Source organism: Meriones unguiculatus, chromosome 1 (genome assembly GCF_030254825.1).
Source record: "Meriones unguiculatus strain TT.TT164.6M chromosome 1, Bangor_MerUng_6.1, whole genome shotgun sequence".
In the NCBI taxonomy this organism is placed as follows: Eukaryota; Metazoa; Chordata; class Mammalia; order Rodentia; family Muridae; genus Meriones; species Meriones unguiculatus.
Window position 1 is genome coordinate 90,867,686 of NC_083349.1, and position 25,979 is coordinate 90,893,664.

The 25,979-nt window shown below is 45.6% G+C and overlaps 1 protein-coding gene across 1 annotated transcript in view; it reads right to left on the reverse strand.

Annotated features, from left to right (window-relative positions):
- Window positions 1-25,351, reverse strand: part of Ppp1r21 (protein phosphatase 1 regulatory subunit 21) — a 57,484-nt gene extending 32,133 nt beyond the window's left edge. Inside the window, exons 1-9 of the mRNA XM_021644496.2 lie at window positions 25,195-25,351; window positions 13,312-13,380; window positions 10,985-11,131; window positions 8,703-8,804; window positions 7,784-7,948; window positions 7,619-7,677; window positions 6,561-6,655; window positions 2,416-2,468; window positions 1,584-1,733 (exon numbers count right to left, since the gene is read on the reverse strand). Coding sequence (XP_021500171.1) covers window positions 1,584-1,733; window positions 2,416-2,468; window positions 6,561-6,655; window positions 7,619-7,677; window positions 7,784-7,948; window positions 8,703-8,804; window positions 10,985-11,131; window positions 13,312-13,380; window positions 25,195-25,251 — 897 coding nt within the window. The 5' untranslated portion in view covers window positions 25,252-25,351. The remainder of the gene's footprint in view (window positions 1-1,583; window positions 1,734-2,415; window positions 2,469-6,560; window positions 6,656-7,618; window positions 7,678-7,783; window positions 7,949-8,702; window positions 8,805-10,984; window positions 11,132-13,311; window positions 13,381-25,194) is intronic.
- Between the last annotated feature and the right edge of the window lie 628 nt (window positions 25,352-25,979).

Consider the following 25,979-nt stretch of genomic DNA (forward strand, 5'->3'; position numbering starts at 1 on the left):
AATTCCTACAAATACTACACTATGCAACAGAAGAAAAAAAATGGCTAGTAAGAGTCAGACTAGGAAGAAAACCAGGGCTGATCACAGGTCACATTATCAGGCCCTCAGAGGACACATCTGCAGCATGACCCTCAGCTTCCTATGCGTGAGCTGGCCTCCATGAATACCTCAGTGACACCCATGTATTCTCGCCTTTGAAGGCTACTGGCTCATATTGTTTCATGGTTAGTCTGTGTGACCAGTAACACAACAGGCACGCCCAATGGGACTAGCCCAGGGTCCCAAAAGACTGTGGCTCCCACATCTTTCTAAAGCAAACTCTACGGGATGTTAGGTTCATGACATGAGAACATCAAACACCCTCCCGAGAACGGCATGTGAGAACAGGCTTCTAGCCTCCAGTCAGCACTAACTTCCCACCTCCACCAGTGACACCTTTGGTGAATGCAACCCCAGTGACAGATGTCAGGAGCCACAAACTCCCTAGTTAGCTGGTTCCTGAGCTCCTGACCAAGAAACCAGGGGATAGCCAATGTCTGCTGTTTTAAACTACTAGGCTCAGGGTATTGTCCAGTCACAAAACCGATGTACTTATCAGCATTTTGGCTTTTCAGCTAAATAAACCTGAAATCCTTTTTAGGATTACCTGAGGGGGCGGGGCACAAAATCTTTTCATCAAAAGAAAGCACAGGGACTAAAGAAAGTAGCATGCAAACTTTTTCTATCCTCAGATAAACTGCACAGAGGCTGACGTCACCACACTCAACTAGCTTTACCCTTTCCCATTAGCCGCCTAAACAGAAGGAAAAAGAGTAGGCCGACCACACTGGCTGCTTGGCCCAATGACAGATTCACAGCAACTGCAGTCCAGATGAAACATGCCAGAGAATTAGCCTCCCAGCAATAAAATGGGACCTTCCACTTCATCAACCACTGCCAAAAAGCTGCACAGGCCTCAGCCTTGTAACCAAAGGGAAGGTCTTTGCCTCAGCTGGTCCTCAAGGGCCTCCAAAAAAAGCCACTTTGCTCTCCTAACCTTCCTCTCCCTCCTCCCCCCCAGGGACTTCACATTCCATCCAGAAATTCACTCAACCCCCCCCATCAGTCCACAAGCTCAGCACCACCCACCATGTTTTCCTGGTTCACATTTCTGTTCCCACAGCTCCTTCTCCGAATTCAAATTAACAAACAAAAACAATGATCACTATCCCTCTTCTCCCATTCAAAATCCTGCTCATTCTTCAAGGCTCTAAACCCCAGAGAATCTTCTCAGATGATATCAGCATCTGCCCTCCCCGCTGATCCTACACCAACTGGCCATGCTGTGGCTGATCACCGCTCCCTCGCTCCCTCGCTCCCTCGTGCATTCACACACTCTCTCAATCACTCCGTCAATGGTTCACTCTGTGACCTTCTGATAATATCCTTGCTTTATTATCTTAACAGCCTGTATTTGCTGTTGATGAAGGCTTGTGATTTCTTCCAAGTCTCCCATAGTACTTGGCTAATACACAGCAGCCATCTGAAAAGATTCCCTATTTGTTCTTCCCATTCGTCATGGCAACAAAAGGCATTGTACTTACCTTCTGATTCAATGGTGATATTGTGTCTATAGCAGAATCAACAGGAAAAATTTGAATCCTCTGTTCTGTATAGGTGTGAAAGTTCAGAAGAGCAGGCACGAGATCTTGAACAAAGGCCAGGGCCTGCCCAGCTATATCTCGCATCTTCAGCTTTAAAATGCAAAGTACACAGTCAACTCTCAGGCAATTGCTTTAAAGCACTTGAACCCTCGTGAGATCACTCATCAGTCTACATTCATTTGCTCCCACTCAAATTTCCTCCATGTGGCCTTGGCTGTTTGAGTGCAAAGCCCACCACCCTAAACAAAAGCCTGGCTCAAAAAGTAAGGCATCCCATAATTCAATTCTAATGTGATAAAATGAGAAAAACATAAAAAGTCCGTAGTACTGCCTTATTCCCAGCCCCTGGGAGGCAGAGGCAGGGGGATCTCCTTGAGTTTGAGGCCAGCCTGGTCCTCAGAGTGAGCTCCAAGCCAGGAGAGATATGTAGTGAGACCCCATCTCAATGATAAAAGAATCTAGTGGTGCTGGGTAAAGTGGGTGCTGCCAGTGCTGCCAAGCCTGATGAGCAGAGTTCAATACATGGTAGGAGAAATAGACTCCCACGAGTTATCCTCAGGCCTCCTCATATGAGCTCCCCCCCCCAATAAATCAGTAAACATAAAAATAAATAGCAAATTTTAAAAATCAGCAGCACATGAACTCAATAAAGCAACTCAGACAACTCAGAGAAGCGAATGAGAGTAACGCAGCGCGCTAGCACAGCAAACAGACCCACTCGCCTAACTTCCCTTAGTAAGGTGCTGTGTGTATCCCTCCGGCCCAGCCTTACCTGGTGCCGCCTGTTGTGCAGGGGAACGTTGAGAGCGTTGTACTCACTGTACTCTACAAGACAAAAGGGAGGCATCAGAGCCCATTCAGTCTTTAGAGGAGCAACTGCAAAGCTGGCTTCCCCTGAGAACCCCAAATGCCGACTCTGCACCCACAGCACAGGATGGTGGAACTACAGAGAATCTGTGGCTTCTTGCGTAAGTAAAAACTGTTTCCTTCTCTAACCTCAGGATTGAAAGTAACAAACTCCTCCTGGCTTTCCATGGCAAAGAAGTCCTTTCAAAGATCTCTTCTGGGCCTCTGAAGATCCCTTACAAAGGCCCGCAGTGTGCTTGCTGTCGTCAGTCATTGTGTTACAGTAACCGCCCTGACTGCCACACTAAGCCTCGAAAACTACCAGTATCTCTCTAACAGGACTTATTTTCAGATCCACTGCTGCTGTTGGTGGTGGTCCCAGCATCTCAGTGCTCTCTTTCCTGCGCTGGTCCCACAGTCCTGCTCAGCCCTGTCACTGTTGCCTAACACCAGGCACCACAGTGCTTCTGGGGAGTGGGAGGGTTCTTGTTTGTTTGTTGGGTTTTTGTTTTGTTGTTATTGTTTTGGTTTTTCACGACAGGGTTTCTCTGTGAAGCCTTGGCTGTCCTGGACTCACTTTGTAGACCAGACTGAACTCGAACTCACAGAGATCCTCCTGCCTCCACCTCTTGAGTGCTGGGATTACAGGTGTGCACTAGCTGGTCTGCAAGTGAGTCCAGGAGAGCCAAGGCTACACAGAGAAACCCTGCCTCAAACAAATAAACAAAACAAAGGTAGTATCTGCTTGTATGTGTACCACACATGTGCAGGTAGCCAGGAGGCAATCAGGGCCCCCAGAACTGCGTCTGCCTAAGGCAGGTGCTGGAAGCCAACCCAGGCCCTCCACAAGAGAAGCACCTGCTCTCAACTGCTGAGCCCTATCTCTAGCCCAATAGTGCACTCCCCAACTCTACCTCACAGGCCGGCGTGCGGAGACTATCCTCTTCCTGGACTCTGTAGCAGCAGCAACTCCTGACTGACTGACAGGCCTGGCATACCTCCTCCTTCTCTTCATTCTATTCCTCTCCTCTACTTTTCCCCCCTTTTTGAGACAGGATGTCGCTGTGCATCCTACGCTAGTCTTAAACCTGCACTCCCCCATTCAGCCTCCGTAGTGCTAGCATGACAGGGGACAGCACCCCACATCCAGCCTCTCCCTTCTTTACCAATGCCATAACTGACTCTCTGCCCTCATCCATTTCTTTATTTCCACTGGCTAGTTACACATCATCGCCTTCTCAGTCCTCTACCACCATGTACCCCTGAGTCCTGGAAGCACTAGTGCTTCCAAAACTTCCAAGCCTCACAGAACAGTCAGCTGCTTCACTCGCTCTGACCTCCCATGGCTAGGCGCAGCAATGACCAGCATCACCAGTGGAAGAAAATCCTCACTGTTTCCCTGCCTTTCCTCTACCACAGCCCCTCACTACCCATGGCTGAAGTGGGGAGCTCACCAAGGATCCTGCATGTGCCTCCTCACACTGTTCCCCTGTTCCCCACTCCCACACAGTGCTCATCTCACCAGCAGGGGCACTCTGCTTCTCTCCTGAGCTATGTCAAATACTCAGCAACAGTTAGAGCCATCACCTTTCCATCAACCACAGCCAAGCTGCGCTGCCCTTCACATCCCGCACCCCATCTGCTATAATAGCTTAGACCATAGATGTCTACACATGTCCACAAAAGGCCCATGCATCAAAGGTGTGTTTGACATCTTACAGTGCTACTGTGAGGGGAAGGAACAGTTTAGTAAGACCTCATTGCACAGTTATATCACTGAAGCAGTGCTCTTCAGAGGGATATTGGCACCTAAGCCCCTCCCTGCCACTGCTTCCCAGCTGCCCCAACCTGAGCACCTTTGGTCTTTCGTGTGCTACCACCATGACGCTATGCCCTACCACAGGCCCCAAATCAGCAGATCTGAACCACAAACTGACAACCCTGGGCTGAGCCCAAAAAACGTTCTCTCCTTTTCACTGATAACTTCAAGTAGTTTTGTCATGAGAGAAAGCTACCCATTTCTATACCTTTTATTTTTGTCTACTGTAGCATCATCTTCCCCTACGCTGCCTCCTCCCTCTCCCTTGCCTCCCCAAACAGCCCACCTGTTCTTTTCCACAAGATCTACATCTCTCTGGTCACCCAGGCTCACACGTCCATGTCAGCACATGGAGCTTTGGCAAATGGTCTCCCCTCTCCCAGTCTCAGGACATCTCCACTATGCTCCAGATTAACTGTGAGGACATACATCCCAGGACAACGCCTCACTCCAACAACTCTCATTCAACTCGAAAGCCATGTAACTAAGTCCTAAGTCCTAATCCCACACTTTACTGGCCACTGCTCCTCACAGTCCTTGATCTGAGCCTTCTGCCACATTTAACTACTAAACCCGAGATGACATGGAGAATTTTATGCCATGTATTACACTCTCTGAAATTCCCCGCTTCTTTTCCCCTCTGTTCTTAACAAACAAACAAACAAACAAACAGCACTAACTACACTGGTCTGGTCTGAATACTTCCTCTGAGAAGGTTTCTCGAAGTGCCCACAAGGATGAGGTCCCTTCCCTCACAACTCCAAGTGGCTCTACATGGCACAGAGTAGTCTAAACAACTAAAAGCAACCCAGAGAAATGGCGTGACAGAATCTAAAACTGGTGACAAGTCATACTGGAAAAGGAAGGGTAAGTGCATATGACCCAGAAGCTACTAGTCACTAAGACCCTAATCATTGCCTGATGCAAAGAGTAACAAGCAAATGGACCACCAGGACTTCACAGCCACAGCGTACTGACACCACTCACACAAACATAGAAGCTGGAGACAGGCATGGTGTCCAAGGGGGAATTTAGGCTATTGATAGAGAAATGGCCTTGCCGGTTTTGTTTTATGTGTTTGTGTGTTTGGCCTGCATAAACAATTACAGTTACAAGAACAGTTACAATGCATGTCTGTGCGCCCTATGCATGTTCGTGGTGTCAGAGTCCCTGGAATCAGAATTACAGACAGTGTGAGCTATTATGTGTGTGCTGGAAATAGAGCCCAGGTCCTCTGGAAGGGTGGTCCATGCTCTCAACCACCGGGGCCCCTCTCCAGCCCCACCTATGCTGATTTCATGCAATCAAAGGACTATTTTCTCCTCTCTTTTCTCTTTCCCGACCCCCAGACTTTTCCAAGAAAAATTTAAGGAAATTAAAAAACAAATTTCAAATGTAGCTATAAAAAAGGGAAGTGTATACTAACTTGATTACATGCTTCAAGTTCCAGATATATTTTCTTTTAAGTTTTATTTGCTTTTTTTAATTTTTAAAAACTAATTTATTTCCTGGAGCAGGTGGGAGGAATGCCACAGAGATGGAGGTCCAAGGACAACTTTGGGGGTTGGTTCTCTCTCTCTCCCATGTGCGTTCTGGGGTCTGAACTCGGAGTGCTTGGCAATAAGCATCTTTACCCACTAAGCCATCTCCCTGGCTTCCAAATAAATGGTTTCTTTGCTTTAAGGGTTTCATTTACTCCTACCTAAAGGCTAAACATCTACTGCACACATGAGTACTGTTTTAAGGTACTATTTAAGTTCTTTTTTGTCACTCTTGAACGTGTAAGCTATCAGGCCATCTCCATGAGAAAACAGAAGCCAGACTTCCCAACAGCTTCCTGTCACTGGGAATTTCCCCAGGGGCAGAAGCTAACAGGCCACAAAAACAAAAAAAACCCATATCCTACTATGGACACACATACCCCCACAACCTAGTGAACAACTCTTATGCAAACTTCCCCCCACTTCACATGCTGATGGGTATCCTCGAGCATGAGAAATGTAGTTCAAAGAATGCACTGGACATCTCCCAAGAACACTGGCTTTGGAGCACTTAGGAGATGATTCAGAATGTCCCTAGGAAACATGAGAACCAGGCCTGATCAAGACAGCAACCCCCATCCCAACCCCGCCCCTCAAGGCCAATTCGATTTTTTTTTCCCTGAGAAAATTAGAAATTCTCTTAATTTACTAGCTACGACAGAGAGATTCAGGGATGCAAATAAGAGACACTTACGTATACGTAATACCTACTTGTATCATTAAAAGGGACTTTTTCATTGATGATTGATAAGGATTCCTCTAATCTACCTGACAAATCTTCATGAAGATTCTTTAACTGTAACTGACTGAAAGAAAAAAGAACTCACATTACCACATTATTACCAATCAGTGAATCGTCAATTGCTTGTTACCCCAACAGCTGGCAGCAGGCTTTCAGAGAGCTGTGCTGACATCTGGAACACTCCACTGAGAGTTGTTCAAAGATGACGTTAGGAAAGGCACCAGCCCTACTGCAAAGCCCCAGAGACTTCTAGAGAATCCACCATAGTTCCAGTCTCTTGCACAACCTCAGTTTACTTACCCAAGATAATTGTAATTTCCTCTTATGTTTTATCACTGTACAGTTTTTAAGTATTAATACCAGATTATATTTTCCTTAAATTAAAAAGCTGATTATTTCTGTATTGGTTAAATTACTAGCACAGATACACATCTAAACCACATATGTATTTTCACCAATGCAGTGAAACTTAAGTATCATAGTAAATGCCAGAAAAGAAAGTGTTAAGACTATGAATGGCTTTGGCACATTGTTATGTAATGTTCTGAGGTTTAGAAATCTCTCAATTAGATCCTATAACCTCAATTTTATTCAACATATACCATTAAACAGTTGGCATCAGCCGGGTGTGGTGACCCAGGCCTGTAATCCCAGCATTCATGGAGGGAGAGGCAGGCAGATTGCTGTGAGCTCTAGGCCAACCTGGTCTACAAAGCACATCCAAGACAGCCAAGGCTACACAGAGAAACCCTGTCTCAAAAAAAAAAAAAATCGGTTGGCACCATTTCGGCCGGGTCCCTGTTCCACGAAAGTCAGAAACACAAAGCCCAGCCCCACTGAGAGCTGACCCAGACCCTCTGCTGACGTCAAGCTTTGTCAAGATGCTTCGGCTCCTGATAACAGAAGAGGACCCTGGCAGTGCCTACACCAGAGTCCTCAGCTCAGAGTGAGACAGAAAAAAAGCTAAATGGAGCCTCGGGCTTTGATTCTGATTTCAGGGCCTCTTAGAATTCACATTTCCACATACCATTCTTCTGTTCGAAGACGACATTCCTTGGCCTCCTTTTCTAAAGTCTGAGATTTTACCTGAATTTGAGGGAAAAGAAAAGAAAAGCTGACAGTTCAGCCTATGGCTGAACTTAGAGGAGCCTGAACTAGTTTTTAACATCCCTCCCTGGGAAGTGGGGCTTACTTCTAGCTTAGCCTTGTCATTCTGTAGTTTCTCAATGGTCTCCATGTACTTCCGGGTCAGGCCATCAATCACAGCTTGGTGCTGAGCAGCTTCTGTTTCCAGAGCTGCCAGCCGACTCCTCAGTTCCGCTTCCACATGTTTGTGCTGCTCATCAGCTTCGAAAAACTGAAAGAAAAAGACTGTTTTTCTTCTGAGGATCCCAGTGCATACCTCAAGAACAGCAGTGGCACTCACCCGTGACTGCCATGTGGCTGACGGGAGGAGAGCTAGAGGACCGGAGCCCTTAACTGCCACAGGGAAGAGTTGTGGATACATTCTTATCCCCCCATTTGCAGAGGTAGAAGCAGCCTGAACACATTGTCTTAGAGTAAAAACATGGCAGGAAGAGCATGGAAACACAGAAGCCTGCCCCAAAGCCTGCACCTCCCTTCTCTTAGTCCCACAAATCCCTACTCTGACCAACTATTAATAGACAATTCACCTGAGGCTCTGTTCTTTACAAAGCTTTTTGTCCTTAATGAGTCTGATACTAATTAAGAGTTATGAATACTTAAAATGCACTGCGATCAAAATTTTTGAGATTTCTTTTTTAATTTCACGTATTTATTTACGTGTGTGCACACATGCAGAGGTCAGAAGAGTCATTTACGGTCCCAGGGATTGAACTTGTCAGGCTTGCGGCAAGTACATTTACACACTGTGCCATCTCATGGCTCCTCATATCTTTCAAGTGCACTTACTTAAGTGCACTTTAAGGGACGACTTGCCAGGTGAAAGCTGGTGGAGAATTGGTTTGCTCCTTCCACTACTTAGGACCCACGGATGGAACTCAGGCCATCAGGTTTGACAAGTGTCTTTACCCATTGAGCCACCTTGCCAGCCCCCAAAATCCATTCTTTTGTAGTTCAGTTTTTGTCACCTGTATGTGCAGCCGTTCATTCTCCTCGATTTTCTTTTGAAGATCTTCATCAAAGACACTTTTCTGCTCTTGACTCAACTGAGAAGACGATTCTCCACTTTTCTGGTGGAAAGAACAAGTTATGTCCACACAACTTTGACCCTTTAGAGAAACATACTAAGGCACATAGCAGCTCTACAGCCTTGTGGCCTGTCTCTTCTACATGTTCACCATTTTCAAACAGCCCTGCAAAAGGCACACAGTATATTGTTTCTCTTAGCCCAGCAGAACCAAACTGGAACTGCCAAGACTGCAAAGGTGAAAAAGCTTAAAAGAAGGACAGAGAAAATAATGAATGAGTTCATCATTTTTTGCTTATAAATTCAGAAGCTGCTAGAAGACAGAACAGCAGGAAACCTTGTCTGACCTGATCTTTCAATTTGCGAGAGAGTATTTTGAGAGTAGATTCTGAGCTATACATTCCTTTAAGAGCCTTCAGTAAAGCTGGGCAGAGGCAGGTGGGTTCAAGGCTAGCCTGGTCTACAGAGCAAATTCCAGGACAGCCAAGGCTTTAGAAAAAACCCTGCCTCAAAAACAAAGAAATAAAAAGTCTATTAAGTTATTTATTTTTTATTTTCATTCACAAATATATGTTCACATAAGAGTCCATGGAAACTTCTATTTAAATAAAAATATAACCATGTACACACTGAGCTTATGAAAAGTCCTTTTCTTCTTAACACTAACTTTTGCACTACAAAGGATGGTTAGAAGCTCTAACAATGAGCACTTGTTCCGGTGTGATACACAGGCAGTCTAACAATGACACTGTGTTCAGACATCAGTCACCACACCCTGCCTTTTCTGCATCTCACTCATCACTTCAAATGAAGTCACTGGCTAATCCAACACAAATCGGTGATGAAGGGGTCCTCTGAAAATAGAGCTCTATAAAAAAAACAAGATACTAAATACCTACCATGTTTGGAACACGGAAAATACATGAGGCACATTACAGAATGACTTATGCATAATCCGCAGTGTTCCCAAATTTGGAAGCTTTAACTAAAACTAATTCACAAGTATTAGGCACTTCTGCTAAAGGCTCAATCTGGTGTATTAGCCGGGCATGGTGGCCCACACCAGTAAGCCAGTACTTAGGAAGCTGAGGCAGGAGAATTGCTTCATATCTGAGGCCAGTCTGGCCTACATATTTAATACCAGGCCAGCCTGAGCTACATAGTAAGACCCTGACTCAAAAAAATCCCGAGAGTCATGTTTGAAGTCTAAATGGCTACCTCCTCCCAGGACTGCCTGGCATCCCCCAAGCGCGCACGCTTTCTAGTGGCTCTACAATGGATGTGGCCCTCTTTGTCCCCTCTTCACTTTAACCCTTCAGAGTTTCCTTCTACACAGATCAATACAGTAATCCTTTGGGAAAGGATACTGACATATCACATGATAATACAGCTTTAGGCACTTTTTGTGATTCCATTTAATCCCTGTAAGCCTTAAATTCTCATACCCATTTTACTGATAGAGAAACTGAGGCTAAAATATTAACAACCTTGCCAAAGTCAAAGATTTGTAAATGGCAGGCAGAGGATTCAACCATGCTCAACTCTGGAGGCTGTGTTCTCCCCTCCACACATCCTTCTGCATGTACCCCTCAGGCCCTGGCCCTAGACAATTGCCCTTCTGGTTTCTGTTATATTACAAAGGACTAGATTTGGTAACACACCCGTAGAATATGGGTGTGTACACACTCAGACATGGCTCACCACTAGCCCAACACCTTTCCTGTGTTGTTAAGCACAGAAATTTGCCTCATCTCAGAGGCCCTGGCTGCTACCTGCTTCAGCAGCTGCAGCTCATCAGTCACCATCTGACTATATTTGCTTTATAGGAATTAAGGTAACAAAGACATCAATTTTGAGCAATATGAGATCGTCCATTGATTTTTCCCAGCTACCACCTCAATTATGTACATGTTTGCTGCTAACAGATTTTTAAAAACTGGCTTTTCTATGCAAGTGGCCCTGAACTGGTCGTGATGGCACACGTCCATCATTCCAGCACCAGGAAGGCGAAGATGGGAGCATTGAGGATTTGAGGCCAGCCTGAAAGATCATGAAAAGATCTTGTCTCAAAAACAGAAAAGAAGAAAGGAAAATGCCTCTATGTGGCAAACATCTGTCTTCTGGACGCAGTTCCAGCGGCAGGGCTGGAGGGGCTGGGGGGCTCTTGTGACGGAGCCAGCCTGCACCTCTCCAAGGCCACACAGCAGCCTTTACTGAACTCACCTTATTTTTCTTGCCTCGAGGTTCACTGAGCGCTAGCTCATCTTGAAGCAGCTCCACCCTCTTGGCAAGCTGCAAATTTCGAAATGTCAAACTGTCCATTTCCTGTTGTAGTTTCCTCAATGACTGATCCTTCATTTTCAGTTGTTCCTACATCAAAGCAAAACAGTCTTTGTTCCATCAACATAAAATCAAACAGCCCTTGCTTCAGGGGATGTAAGTTTTATGTTAATAATTTCAGTTATGTTTTGAGCTATTTCACGTGTGCATGAGCACACACACACACACGTACACAAACACTCTCTTCCAGCCAAACCAGTCTATTTACAAATAAAATAAGAAAAAAATATATATACTGAAATAGAGGGATGTCGGCAACTTAAGGCACGATGCCTGCAATTCTGTGTTGTTAAGTCTGGGACAGTGAGCAGACAGGCCATGGACTACACATTTATAAATCTGGATGTTTTAAGGGACTCTCACTGACAATACCCTAAGTGATTAGGAAGCAGAAAATCTGTTTCTGTTCCTCTCTCTGAGTCCCCTCTGACTTCAAATGAAGCCTGACCCTGTCTTCACCCCCTTTCTTCACAGCATGCAGGGGAGAGAAGCTAACCTGGCCAAGGCCACCTACACAAGTGCTTACCACCGAGCACCACTCCCAGCCCTAAGTCTTCTGAGCACATTTACTTTCTCCTAAGTCTTTGACCTGTTAGATTTTATAGCCAATATTAACACAACACAAGAATATGTTCAGACTCCTGAAAACAGAGGCAAAACTCTAAACATCCTAAAACCCTCTATACCACCCTATCTGCTGACTGCTTTCTACTGAGTGTAAAAGGTAAAAAAGAGAAGTTAAAGAGAATATTTGGTTTTAGCTTATTTTAAAAATGCAGCATTTTAACTATATTTTACTTACATCTGTGTTCACTGATATTCAAACATAAGCAGCCAGTCTTTTATCTATTTAAAGAATTACTTTGATTAATTTCTTTTTTTTGCTTTTTTTTTTATTAATTTCACTCAAACAAACAATGATAAGAATAAGCAGTGAAAAAACAACAGATAGGCACAGCTGCGGCGTGTGCCTGCTAGAGTGCGCTCCATGACAAAGGTGGTTAGTGAGCCCCAACCAAGTGCACTGTTGATACAATAATCCCGTAAGTTTTACTTGAAGGTCAAAGGTACACAGAGTAAATTATCATAAAACCTCAAATTAAAGGAAGTCCAATCAATGGCATTTACCCGCAGCAACTCAAGTAAGGAGCAAATCCAATAGATTGATCAGAGGACAGCCTAACATCTGCATCTGGACAACTGGCAAACTGCCGTTAGTGCTGTCATTACAATGACTTCAGAGCGAAAAAATCAGAACCTCTTCACCCTGCTACAATAAGGTAGCACTAGTCGGATGACGCTCCGAATCTTCTAAGCAATCAGCAGCTTTAGAAGAGCTCTGGCCCAATGTCCATCTAAAGCCTCGCTTCTGCAATATCGATGAGAAGACCAGCCACCCCACAGACTTGAGGGAAACAAGATAACGGGTACAGTCAAGTGCTCGACACAGTGGCTGGCATGTGGTGATGCTCAAAGCGAGAACTAAGTATGTTCCACAAGTGTCCACACACTGCTACCCCACAGTTAACCACACGAACAGCAGCAAGGGAGCCAAGCAGGGCAGACTAGTACTTCCTCAGTACTGGGTTTTAAGCATCAGGAGAGTCAGCAATCATTTCTTCAGGGGTTTCAGGAAAGTAATCCATAGCCCACAAGTACTCCAGCATTCAAAAATCCCACAAGGCAGCATTTATTATCTGCCAGAGAGAATGGGCAGAGACATTAGGCTTCAGTTAGCAAAGGTGCTGATGGTAAACCTGTCACTCAAGCAGTGTGCACACCAACACAGGTCACCGTGAAGTAGCATACTGAAGACCAGAGTAAAGAACCACACGATTCACACAAACTCATTATTAGGGCCTGGGCTGAGCACCAGGCATATAAATGCAAGCAGACCCAGTCCTCCCAGAGGCTGCCCAGAGGTGACAGAGACTAGGCTGCATTCACCCTGATGGAGCTAACTCCACAGGGGCCTTGAGCTACAGAAGAAACACATTAGATAAATCAGTATTTTTACAATGTTTAGAATTGTAGAAGTACGGAGGAAACACACACATACGTAAGCAAGAAAAGAAGTTAGAGACAAGTAACAATCCTACCATCCCCATCCCTGGTAAATCAGTGTCAAGGAGCAGGGACTTTACCCCCGCAGACAGCCTGCTTTCCCACCCAGGGAGCACCCTCTGCGGCTCCAGGTCCCCAGGGCTTGCCTTGAGCGCAGCGGAGCTGGCCTGCTCGTCCACCACACCTTTCTTCAGGACCTGGTTCTGAGCTCGGAGCTGGAAACAGAAAGCAGAAATTACGTTTAATATAAAGAAACGACTTAGAGCAAGGAAAACACACTTGCTTCACAATGAAAACTTTACACTAAATAACTAAATATCCTCTTGTATTACATACACATTTGTGCGTGTGAGCACACACACTCACAAGTGTGCTTGTGTGAACACGAACACTATTTGCCCCAGAGAAAAAACAGATTTAATAACTTGCCAAATGAAACACAGAAGATAAGTTCTCCAATGACATAAAGCTAGTGCTAGCAAAGCTGGGTCCCCTGGGCTGTACAGAGCCCAGTGGCAGATTGCTTGCCCAGTGTGAGTCTTGAGGTTCATTAAAAAGATAAATAAGTAAAATAAAAATAAAAACCCAGGTCTCTTGGCTTTGAGTATACCATTCTTTATATGGATTTATAGTCTTTATAAGCCATGGTCTTGAACTTAAAATAATACAATAAAAGAGAAAATGTGGGGCTGGAGAGATGGCTCAGCAGTTAAGAGCACTGGATGCTCTTCCAGAAGACCTAAGTTTAATTCCCAACATCCAAGTTCCATATCCCAGTCCTAGGGCATCCAACATCCTCTTCTGGCCTCCATCGTTACTGCACACGAGTCTACATGCCACAGACACATACATGCAGGCAAACACTCATACACAAAAAATAAAAATAAAATCTCAAAAGAGAGACAATGCCGTTTTCTTGAAGCTGTGAAACACTGTCTCATTAGACATCAGTGAACAGCGTGTAGGGCACTCAGTGACCCTGTGCTGGATATTAGGCATGCGTCTCCATCACCACAGGGACGCCTTAGGGACAGTACACTGTTATCAGCCATCGACTGAAGCATAGTCCGGTTCAAAAGCCACAGTCGTGCCAAACCCCTTCTACACACACCGTCAGTAAAAAGGCAAGAACATGAACTCAATTCTCAAGGGTTTTTTTGTTTGTTTGCTTGTTTGTTTAAAAAAAAAAAAAAAAAGCAGGCATGGTGAGCTGGAGACTGAGGTCAAGTACATCTCCGGGGCTTGCTAACCAGTTAGCCTGCTGGTGAGTCCGCACCAGTGAGAGATCCTGTCTTAATAGCACCTCAGGAGTAACACTGAGCCACTGCCCTTGTTCTCTGGCCCTAAAAAAGACAGACAGACACACACACACACACAAGTACACACGAAAATAACGATACCCATTAGTATTGCAACCCAAGTGCCTTCTGTGTGTGACATCACTCAATGGTCACAATTCTAAGGAGGTTGTCTCCCTCACCTCCACCTCAGAGATAAATATACTGAGGCATAGAACAGCAAGATGGACACACAGATTAGGAGCCTGGCAGTTCTGACGATTGTTATAATGCCAACTAGACAATGCCAGCTACTGTCTTACAAAGATTTTGAGAGAAATGTAGGCTGGTAAGATGGATTTTCAACTTGGGAGATTAGGTAGAATTTGAGCTTCTTCATAGTTATTTTTAAATATATATGTACAACTGTATTACAGTTATTACTGTATGTGTGCGTGCGTGTGCGTGTGCGTGCGCAGGCATGCGTATGCGCGTATGTGCTGTGTATGTGCACAGGTGGTGTGTATACCAGCAGATAACTTGCAGGAGTCTTTCTACCATAGGGGTCCCAGGAATAGAAACCAGGTCCTTGGGGCTTATCAGCTAGCCCACTTGTCACTACTTGTCCCTTTTCTGCTTTCTACTCAGGGTACCCAGGCTCACTGAACACTGAGCTGGACTGGAGGCAGGGAAACATAGCCAGGGGCCATGCAGGATTTCTGCTGGCAGCAAGTGAGAAACAGCCTTCAGTGAGACAGCTTCAGTGAAATTGATTGGGGGGCAACAAAGGCTGTTTAAACCTTTGGGGAGTGGGTAGAGGCTTTTGGGGGGCCACGGTCCTGGAAACGCCTTATCTGCATGAAGAGGAATTCCAGGTGCTGCTGGACATGATCTTATAAGGAGAGAGGAAGTTTAACCTGTAACCGGGCCACCAGGCTATGTGACCACCTCAGAATGGCCGAGGTGGAGGCCGTAAGGCGATGTGCACCAGGACATGCGCGCTCAGGGCAGGTCTGACTGCAGCCTGTCTCAAGACAAGATTTTCAGGGTCTGGACAACTTCAACCTCACTCTTGATCCAGGCTGACTCCCCCATTCCCACAGCTCCCCAGCCCCACAATTACTTGCTGGGTCATCTCACTGGCCCTGTAATGTAATATATCAAATACAAAATAAAACACTTGGTAAATTTTACTTATGTCTCTAGCTGTATAACCACCAACCACTGGTTACACACTGCTTACACACAGGTTCTAGAGGTATAACCCACTTGCACAGGAAGGAGAAAGTATTCTCAGCAAAAAGCTCACAGCACAGGTGAGTGTAAGCATATGAATCAAATGTGGCTGAGGCAAGAGGTTGACTGGCTGATATTCTGGAGCTCAACACAGACACTGAATGACCATTTCTCCTCTGAGAAAACGAAATGTGATAACTGTATCCATGAGCTTTAAAAAAATCTATTTCACTAGGTTTGCTGCCTCACAGAGCCCAGAGCCTCAGGGACTGTGGATGGAGAATCACAAGATCAAGGGCAACTTGGGCTGCACAGCAAGTCTACAGGTAGACAAGTCTACAGGAAGACCTTGCCGCAAATTTAATGAATGAATTAACTAAAATTGTAGCTCTGCGCAGCTCAGATCTGTCTACTGAGAAAGGAGAACAGAGGCACAGAACTCTTTTCTGTGCCAAGAAAATGGGACTACTGAATGCTGCCCCATCCTGGGATATTTAAAACAAAACAGGAAGCTTGAGATTAGAATGAAGAGACAAGCACTGCCTTTAGGAAGTGAAGAATCACAGCTCACAGCTAAACAGGAAGCCTCTCTAAAGCCATGTCCCACCATTTACTAGGCAATATAAACGGGTCTTCACCTAGATTTCTGAGCCTCAGTCACACGGTCTGCAGTATGGGCGAATACACTTCTTTCCCTTCACATATTCCCCCTCTTTCCAAGGGCGCTGTGAGAACCAGGCAAGAGCCCATATCAGAGCTCCTGACACAGTGCTCCGCAAATGGAAGCAGGGATCCATCACTGGGAGGGATCTACGGGGACCATGCTCTGAGACATGTTTATTAGTTTGCCCACGGATGATTGCTCTAAACCCGTGGCTCTCAACCTTCCCGATGCTGCGACCCTTCAATACAGCTCCTCATGTTGTGATGACCCCCGACCACAAAATTATTTTCATTGCTACTCCATACCTGTAATTTTGCTACTGTTGTGAATTGTAATGTAAATATTTGTGCTTTCTGACCGTCTTTCTTAGGTGACCCCTATGAAAAGGTCAAGAAAAGGTTGCACTTATAAAGGTATGAGAGAGAGAAGGAAGTAAAGGATATATAATATGCCAGGGGTTGTGGCTCACACTAGTAATCTCAACACCCAGGAGGCTGAGGCAGAAAGACTACCTTCAATTTGAGACAAATTTTGTTGTATTAATAGTGAGTTCCAGGCTAGCCTAAGTTAGCTACAGAGTGAGACCCTGTCTCAGAAACAAAATTCTAGGACTGGAAAGTTGCTGAGCAATCACGAGGACCAGACTTCAGATTCCAACATGCACATAACAAGCCAGGTACCCCATGCACAGCTGTGACCCCAATTCTGAGCCAGGTGTCCCATGCACACCTGTGACCCCAATTCTGAGCCAGGTGTCCCATGCACACCTGTGACCCCAATTCTGAGGGAAGGCAGAAACGGGAGAACGGCTGGTTTCCATTCAGCTGAGGAAATGTAAGCCTTAGGTTCAGGGGGAGACACTGTCTCAAAGAGATATGTAGAGTGTGCTATAGCACAAGTGATGTTCTCTTCTAGGCTCCACACTAGCACCTGCTCACACATATGTGCATTTACTCATATAAACAGATTTACAGATATATATATATGTATAATATATATAATTTAAAAGGAAAGATAAAATATTTTAATACAATTAGCAATATTATATTTTGATGCTTTTTAAGTGTAGGCATAAAATTTTTGAGAAGTTGGAAAGATGACTCAGCAGTTAAGAACTCTTCCCACCTTTCCAGAGGACCCAAGTCTGGTTCCCAGTACCCATGTCAGGTGACTCATAACCACCTATAATTGCAGTTTCCAGAAGATCCAATGCCCTCTGGCATCCAAGGGTACCCACACACAATGGCATTCACCCACATAGACAAATACACAAAATTTTTAGAGATAAAATTATTTTTTAAATCTAATTCTTTTTTGAAGGGCGTGGCAAACAAAAGTCTGAGATCCCAATGCCTGGTCCCTAACTTGAGGGTTTATTGGGATGCAGCCATTTTCCTTTATTTATGTACTACATGAAGTAAAAGAGATGGGCAATTGCAACAGATAATTTAGTCTCAGGACTAAATTATTTACTAGATAGCTCCTTACAGAAAAAGCCTGCTGACCTCTGCTCTAAAAGTCTAAGGAGAGAAATGCTGTTTTAATATTGACTTTCATTATGTAGCCTTCTAGTTTCTAAGCAATAAACACTCTAGAGGACAATGCTACCCACCAACAGAATGAAACTTACAAATCCTGCAGCTAGGAGATAGAAAGAGTTTGATGTAGTCCAGGCTGGCCTGGAACTTATAACTCCTGATCTCTGGCCTCCACCTCCAAGCACAGCGATTAGCATACAGACCCACTTCTGTCTTCAGGCATCACGTCTGACCCTGTCCCTACCGGGGTCCACCATGTTCTCTGAATGGTATTTATAAGCTCCTGGCGACCCCTTTAAAGTATATCGGGCTTCACCTCTACTGAACTCACCTCTTCCTGTTCCATCAAATGGCAGAAAACATTTAAAATATAATAAAAATCTTATCACTCATTTCTAAGGTAGAGTGAAGAGTATTTAGAACAAATCTGAATAGCACAATTTGTTAAAGAGGCACCTTTCAAGTAACTGTATCACCCCCAATCTGACTATAACAAAAAAATCTGGATTTTCCTTTGCTCACAACAAAAGATCAATGTCGTGGATTGAAAAAGAACTCAGGAAATGTTTAACCAATTAGTCAAAGAAAATACCATACACAGGGTGTCTAAATGTAATGGCAGTAAGAGACTGTCATCACTTGCACAGTCCTTTTCCAAGATACTTCTCTGTGTCCTACTGGGCATTGAGAATCCTCAAAGTCTGGGGTCTACCTCTCCCAACCAGCCTTAGCCCTCAATCAGGCCTATGACACAGATATATCTCTAGGGACACAGAGAGTGGCAGTAAACAAGCTATGATCCCCTCATGTCACTCTGACAATCTCTGTTAGGATCACAGGCCCAAGATGAGGGGGTGTGTGACCCACAACAGTTGGAAGACTTTGAGGGTAGGAGAAATGAGTCATGCATGTTCCTCTTCCTGGCTAAACCCCAACCGCTGTCTGTGTTGGAACCATTCTTACATGGCTACTTTCATGCAGTAGACATTCTGACATGTACAAGTAGTTTACAAGCCTATAAAATGAACTTTAATAGTACAGCTTTTTTTTTTTTTTTTTTTTTTTTTTTTTTTAAATCACAAAACAATGTACATGAGAGGCAGCCCTAAATCTTACCACAGCCCTAATTCAGTTTCTGGAAAGTGAAGTTATCCACAGGTTCCAGCAACAGTGTCTGGCCAGGATGATCCCTAAAACTCCATCCACTTCTGAAAGACTCTAGCCTGCCACCAACATCTGCTGGTCTTTCTTACCAACTTACTAACTATTCCTACGGCAGGAAGCGAGGAAGGAGCAGCCTAAAGACTGTGCATTATTGAGCAGCAGGGGCTCTTCGCCTCTGATAAAGAAAAGTCTCCTCTCAGGCATGCGTGCCTTCAAATGAAGGCTTTCTTATGGCCCTGTCTTCATGAAAAAACCCTGGCTAAGACAAAACTCCTACCCACAAGGCGTGCAGGCTAGCTGCCCTCGGTGACTTGAGGGGAGTCAGCTCAGCCGAAAGGGAGAGTCTGCTAGACCCTAACTCTCCAGAACAGGCGTCTCAGCCTGTGCTCGGCAACCGCTTGGGTGGTCGCATAATCCTGCATATCAGATATTTATATTACGATTCATAACAATAGCAAAATTACAGTTATGAAATAGCAACAAAATATTTTTATGGTTGGGGGTTACCACAACATGAGGACCTGTATTAAAGGGTTACAACATTACAAAGACTGAGACCCACTGTTGTAGAATATTTGGTCTTTGGCCAGCTATGACAGTAGCTTGGGAGAAAACCTCAGGCCTCACCCTGGACTTACGGGCCAGAACCCCAGGTTAGCAAGGTCTGCCAACTTACATGTGAGGTGCTAAGCCAAGATCTCTATGAGCACTGTCCAGTCTGCTCTGCAGGTGATGGGCTTGGTGGAACATGATGTGGCACTGTGGGAGCCGCAAGCCACGTGCAGCTTCCACAGGTAGCACTGGTGAGAGGGCTCAGGTAGTAAGGCCACTTGCCACCAAAACTGACAACCCAAACTCCCTCTCAGGAACCCCACTGTAGAGGGAGAGAACACGCACCTCTGCCCTCCACACATCTGCTGCGGCACAGGCATGTGTATGCGCACACACACACACACACACACACACACTGACACATACACATAATAAATACATAAATGTAAATTAATTTTTATACACGGCTGCCCTACTAGACAGCAAAGAAGAAGAATGCTGCCCTTCTCCTGCAGAGTCCTGCCCACAGCACTGAATTCAGAGCCATCCCACTTTGGTCACTGAGATCTACACCTCAAGATTAATGAAAAAGGGTATTCAATTTTCATCCAATCCAGACCAAGTCGTTTCTCTTAGAGCTGGTGATTCACCAGCTTCCACCAAGCCGCATCATTCAGACTGGACCCAAACTGGCCCTTCCCCAGGTGGCTCTGTGGGAGGATACAGGTCTGACCTGTCCCAGAGCCCATGCACCTTCATCACAGATGCTTCCGCTGCAAAGTAAACTGCTAGAAAAAGAAAGGAAGTTTGGCTCCCCACTGGTTCTTAAGACCACAAAGAGCCTGAAAAGATTATCTCTATGTGAACAAAGGCTACTCTACTGATAGCGTTCTGTTAAAGAAGCTCCTCAACGTTTATCATGTGCTCAGGTTTGGATATTAAGTGTTCCTAAAGGTCCACACACAAAAGCTGGTGTCTAGAGTAGGCCTGCTTTGCTTTTTGTTGTTGTTGGGTTTTTTTTTTTATTTTTTATTTTTTATTTTTTATTTTTTTTTTGGCTTTTGGTTTTTCTTGTGTTTTTGTCTTGGTTTTTTGCAGGGTGCTATGGACATTAAGAAGTGGGGTCTCTTGAGTGGTTGCCAGGTCACTAGGGGCTTGCCTTCATAGGACTGCAAACTCTTGATTCGTCCTCTACCCATGATCTGGGAAGGAAATCAATCAAGGGCTTGCTCCCAGATCCTGCCCCTGCACTCACCATGAGTAGTCAAGAGGTATTCACTGGGCCGGCACTGCTCCAATGTCTGGACTCTGACCCTCCAACACACTTAGCTAAATAAACCTTTTAGAGTCACCTGTCCCCTCAGGAACTCTGCTGTAGCAACACAAGTTTACAAATAGAGCATGTATTCTGATCACAGAGGTTCAGTTCAGCACAGCACAGAATGCTGAGCCCGACTCCACAGGTTCAGGGTGGACTCCAGAGTCTGCATTTCTAACCCACCCCCGGCAGTGTCACTGATGGGGAACTAGGGCTCAGACTCTGCAGTTCACTGATTCAGGAAAGCATTAACATCGGGGAGCTTCTGAAACCTGCTCACACACATACACGGTGTCAGGCAAAAGTACTCTTTCAAGGAAAGCAGGAGGAAATAAAATGAGCTGCAACAGCATTTTTCTTTATATGAGATATACCAGAGAATGAGGATAGCAACCAGTGGCAAAGGAAAAGCTGGGAACCATCTGGTCTTTTATTGTTAATATATAATGTGGCAGTGGGGGCCTCGATTAGCTTTCCACAAGTTTCAAAGAGGTAGCTTGCAATTTTACCTGCTCACTTCAAAATTCCTCTGGAAACCAACCTCAACAGATCTTTTTTCCTTCCCCAAAACTACTGAAGCTGAAATCTTAAGTCTCCAGCGACCTCAAATTGTCCAAACCACTGGGGTGTCATTCTCCATGCACCGATCCTTCTGGATCCCTTTGCTGTAGCAACCTGCTTACCTTACAACTTTCAACTGCTCTAGTGTCCACTACTCTTATCTACCTATATTCTCAGGCTCCTTTTCACAGTCATTTTGTTGCTTTAAAAGCTTAAGGGGAGGGACTCCCAGAGCCCCAGCCCCAGCTAAGGAGCTACTGATTGGCACTGATGGTTGTCGGGGAAAGAAGTGTCCATTTTCTTTGGGGGAGTGAATCCTGGTAGGCTGCTGGGGCTCCATGGATGGCCCTGTACATGTGAATGCAGGCAGCTCTAACTGCTCAGTGAGGACTCAAAAGAAGACATGAAGGTGCAAGGGGTATGTTTGGGTAGTCAGAGGGAGAAGAAGAAGGAAGTGGGAGTAGATATGATCTAGATACACTGTAAACATGTATGAAATCATTAATATTTTTAATCGGCTGTAATCGCTGCATTTTCATCATTGAGAACGTTATCTTACCTCAATCTCTCTGCCTGCTCCCACAGTTTACTGTGTGTGTTCATTTCGATACTATTCCAAAATTAATGTCATTCTTAGGAGAAAAAAAAATTCAGGGGAAAATATCTGCCTATATTATTGAGTAAGGAAAGACCCTTCCCCAAAGCACAGGCTGAGATCTGCTCTGAAGGGGATGAGGAAGAATCAATTCAGATGTTCCTGGCTCAGGAATCCTGCCTGTTTCTCTCCTTTTACAAATTAACAGGAAATCTTTTCCTTTAGCATCCTACAAAAGGCAAAAGAACAATGCAAGTCAATTTCAGGATCAGCCTTCAACCCGTGCACCAAGGGAAGGGAATAAAATGGTAAAATGCCTCTTCCATGGCACAAAGCTGTCAACGGCAGAGATCTAATCTAGAAATTGCTTTGCACTAGAGTTGACAGGAAATAAAAAGTACACAAAGTAACTGACCAAGTCTCTGTTGCCTGTGTATGTGTGAATGAGCAAGTGAGCAAGTGTGTGTGTGCATGTGTGTATGTGTTTGAGACATGATCTTATGTTGTGTTGTGGCACAAGCTAGCCTAGAATTCTCTACAGGCCAGGCTGGTTTACATAGAGAACTCACAGTAATTCCCCTGTCTCAGGATTGAACACCTCACCCAGCTTCTTTCTTTCTATGTGCAGAAACATCCATGACAGTGAAAACAAAGGAATAAGAAATAGTCTGGCCCAACAGGGATGACCCCACATCCAGCAGACCTCCTTAGCAACTCCTCTTCCTGGAACATTGTTCCCACAGGTGTTCCCCGAATCCATACCCTGATTGACTCTCCAAGTCCATTTGCATGGGAAAATTCAAAAGAAACCTTCTTTGTCCCCATTTCTAGCAAGTTTATCAAAAATTTTTCAGCAACTGTCTCCAACATTATGTCAAGCTAACATATGAAACATGCAACTTTAACATGTCCTGCATCTCTAAATCTAAGTCTACATCTTTAAATCACCCTTTGCTCCCACTTGACCTTTCTGGTTAGTGGCCATCACAATTCTCTACCTCTGAACTCTGTCAGCTCTGTGTCTTCTCCACTCACAAGTCCTGAGATGAGATACAAGGTCAAAAGGCTTAGACATTGTCCGTATCTCCTGGGTCCAGTGTTCTGAACAAAGCAGGTCCTCAAAACAGAGGTAAGCTAAAAGTATTTTTAGCCCCAAACCTCTGAATGTGGCCTCTCCTGTCCATTCCAGTCAGTAACTTCAGGTAAGCCTTCCTAGTGTGGTCCAACAACCTAAATCTCTATTTCAGTCTACCTACCCTATAGTTAAGTTACTTTCTGAACAGTAATATTACTCCCTTACTGCAAGAGCTCTTTAAGATGGCTCAACCATACACAGCACTTGTCACCAATCCTGATGATCTAAGTTCAATACCTGGAACACACCTACACAGCAGATAAGAAAACCAACTTCCAAAAGCTGTCTCCTGACCACTGCCACCCCCCACACTAATACAGATGGACATATGGATGGATGGATGGATGGATGGATGGATGAAAGGTTTCTAATGTGTCTTAAGGGACTTTCATGACAGCAAACATGGGCTAATCTCTTTACATGGCAAGCTATTTCCACCCTCCTCTGTGCTACACTGACTGTCACTTATCACGCCGTATCATAATTACATTCTATATTTGAAGAGTCTACTAAAGGTGATTCTGCAGCTGGTCACTCAACTGACCCTGGCACACAGTTTGCAGGGTGCACATAATGACATGAGTTTGTTGAACACACTCACATATGCAGAAGAATAAAATCTTTCACTGTCTTTTATTTCCCTAGGAGGTGACAGAATTAGTTCAGCATCGTGGCCACTGCTCTGAGCACCACTGGAATTACTCATTGGTTATTTGGAACCACCTTTCCAGCCTGTTTACCCTCCAGAGATGGAAATCAGTCCCCTTACTTTATATGCAGGAAACATTTTCAACCAAAAATAGTAGTGGCAAATTTGGGCACTGCCATCCTCCACCCACCCTCCTTCATCATATGGAATTGTTCCAAACTTCTGGCTCTTTCAAACAAGGAAGTCCTCCTCAAAAGACGACTCACTGTCTCTGAGACTGAGAAAGGATGCCTAAGAGGATTTGGAAAAGCAAAGGGAGTTGCCAATGATACCAGGAGTGGGTTAAGCGGAGCCCCATAAATCCCATCTGATGCTGAAGACTTAAGGGTACATGTTTAGATGAAAGTCTCATTTTTCTTAAAACCTTTCACTTTACCTTTCCAAATATATGCATAATAAAATCATAAAAGGGAATATACATTGGTTTTTTTTTCCAAATTATAAAAGGGGCTAAATCTTTTCATTGATTCTATGAATTCCAAGATAATTGAAAATTGAACATGACTACTGAATCGTTTCCAAAGGCACGAGATTCTGCTTTAATAACTTCATTAGAATATTCTTAAGGCAGAAAACCCTACCCAGAAACTGCACCACCCTAGTCCAAGAAAAAGGCTTCACCATTTGCAAGACTGACAGTACAGAAGGCCAGGTCCCTATTTTGCATAATCCTGTACGTAAGGAGAACCTGGTGAGTCCACTGCCCCATTCCAGGTAAGGAAGATACAAAAAAAAGGACAAGGCTCCACCACCCAAGCTGTCAAAATCAGTGGAGAAAACATCTGTATTCTAAAGCGCCCGTCCCAGAGAGGCAGTTTACACGGATGATACCACTACCCTCCCAAACTGGTGTGGAGGCAGGTACGTCTCTTTACCCTTAAACCATCCGATCGGGAAATCTCCCCCCGCCCCCACAACCCCCGTCACCGGGTTGGGCAATCTGAGGAAGCATCGTGCAAAAGGGTGGTCCCACATTCCTCCCTTCCCCTCAGGCCAGCACCACAGGCTGAGCCCTGGATTTCTGTCATCCCACTTCCAAGCCTCCTGGCCAGCGAAAAGGAAGAATCAAACTCCAGCTCCTTTCTGCAGAAACGCAAACGGACCCAGACCCCGCCCGGCCCTATCTCCCGGGAGCTGCAGGTGGAGACATCGTAATGGAGGAAGCAAGAGGTGGAGAGTAGAGGAGGAGCCCTCAGCATCCCCCACCGTCCCAAATCGCTGCCACGGCTGGCCGAGGCCGCAGGGCCGGGGACCCCTGACTCCCCACCCACGACGGGTACCTTCGAGTACTCCTGAGCCAGCTTCTGGTACTTGCCCTGCAACTCCGCGGAGGCCATGGCCTCCCCCGCCCCGTCCAGGCCCGGCCGCCCGGCCTGCCGAGCCCCGCCCCCCGCCCCCAACCCCACACTTGCTCCCGGGCAGGGCTCAGCCTGCTCCTGCGGTTCCGCCGCCGCGCCTCCTCCTCCACTTCCGGGTTTCGGGGCGGGAGAAAGGCGGAGCGGGCCCGGGGGCGGGGCGACCACCGGGGGCGGGGCGACGCCTTGACATCAGCGCCCCTCCCTCCGGGGCCCGGGCTCACGCGTTTGAGGCCCCGCCGACGCCAAGGCTCGGCCGGCGCTCGGCCTGGGGCCCGGGGCGCCATCTTTGACGAGGCGTCAAGATGGCCCCCCGTTTCGGGGCGAGCCAGAATCAGGAGGGAGGAGAATGAGGGCCTGTGGAATAGACAGAACACCAAGGAGAGAGAGGGGGTGCGAGGAGCGGAGAACCGGAAGGAGAAGCATTCTAAGAGCAGCAAGAATTCTGGCTACCCTAGCCCGTGGTTCCCATAGCAACCACCTGGCGTCAGTTGGGTGCATCTTTCCAGAGGAACCTGGAAGCTATTATTCTGCTGTCTCATTCGTTACCTGGATATACAAGACTTGCTCCACACTGCGAACTGTCAAACCTACCACAGGGTTGGACCCCTTGTCCTTCTCCCCTCCGCGGATCAGAAAACCTTCGTATCTTTTTTTGTGTTTTGGCATTGAGATTTGTGTCCGTTCTCTAGTCACGTGCCCATTCCTGA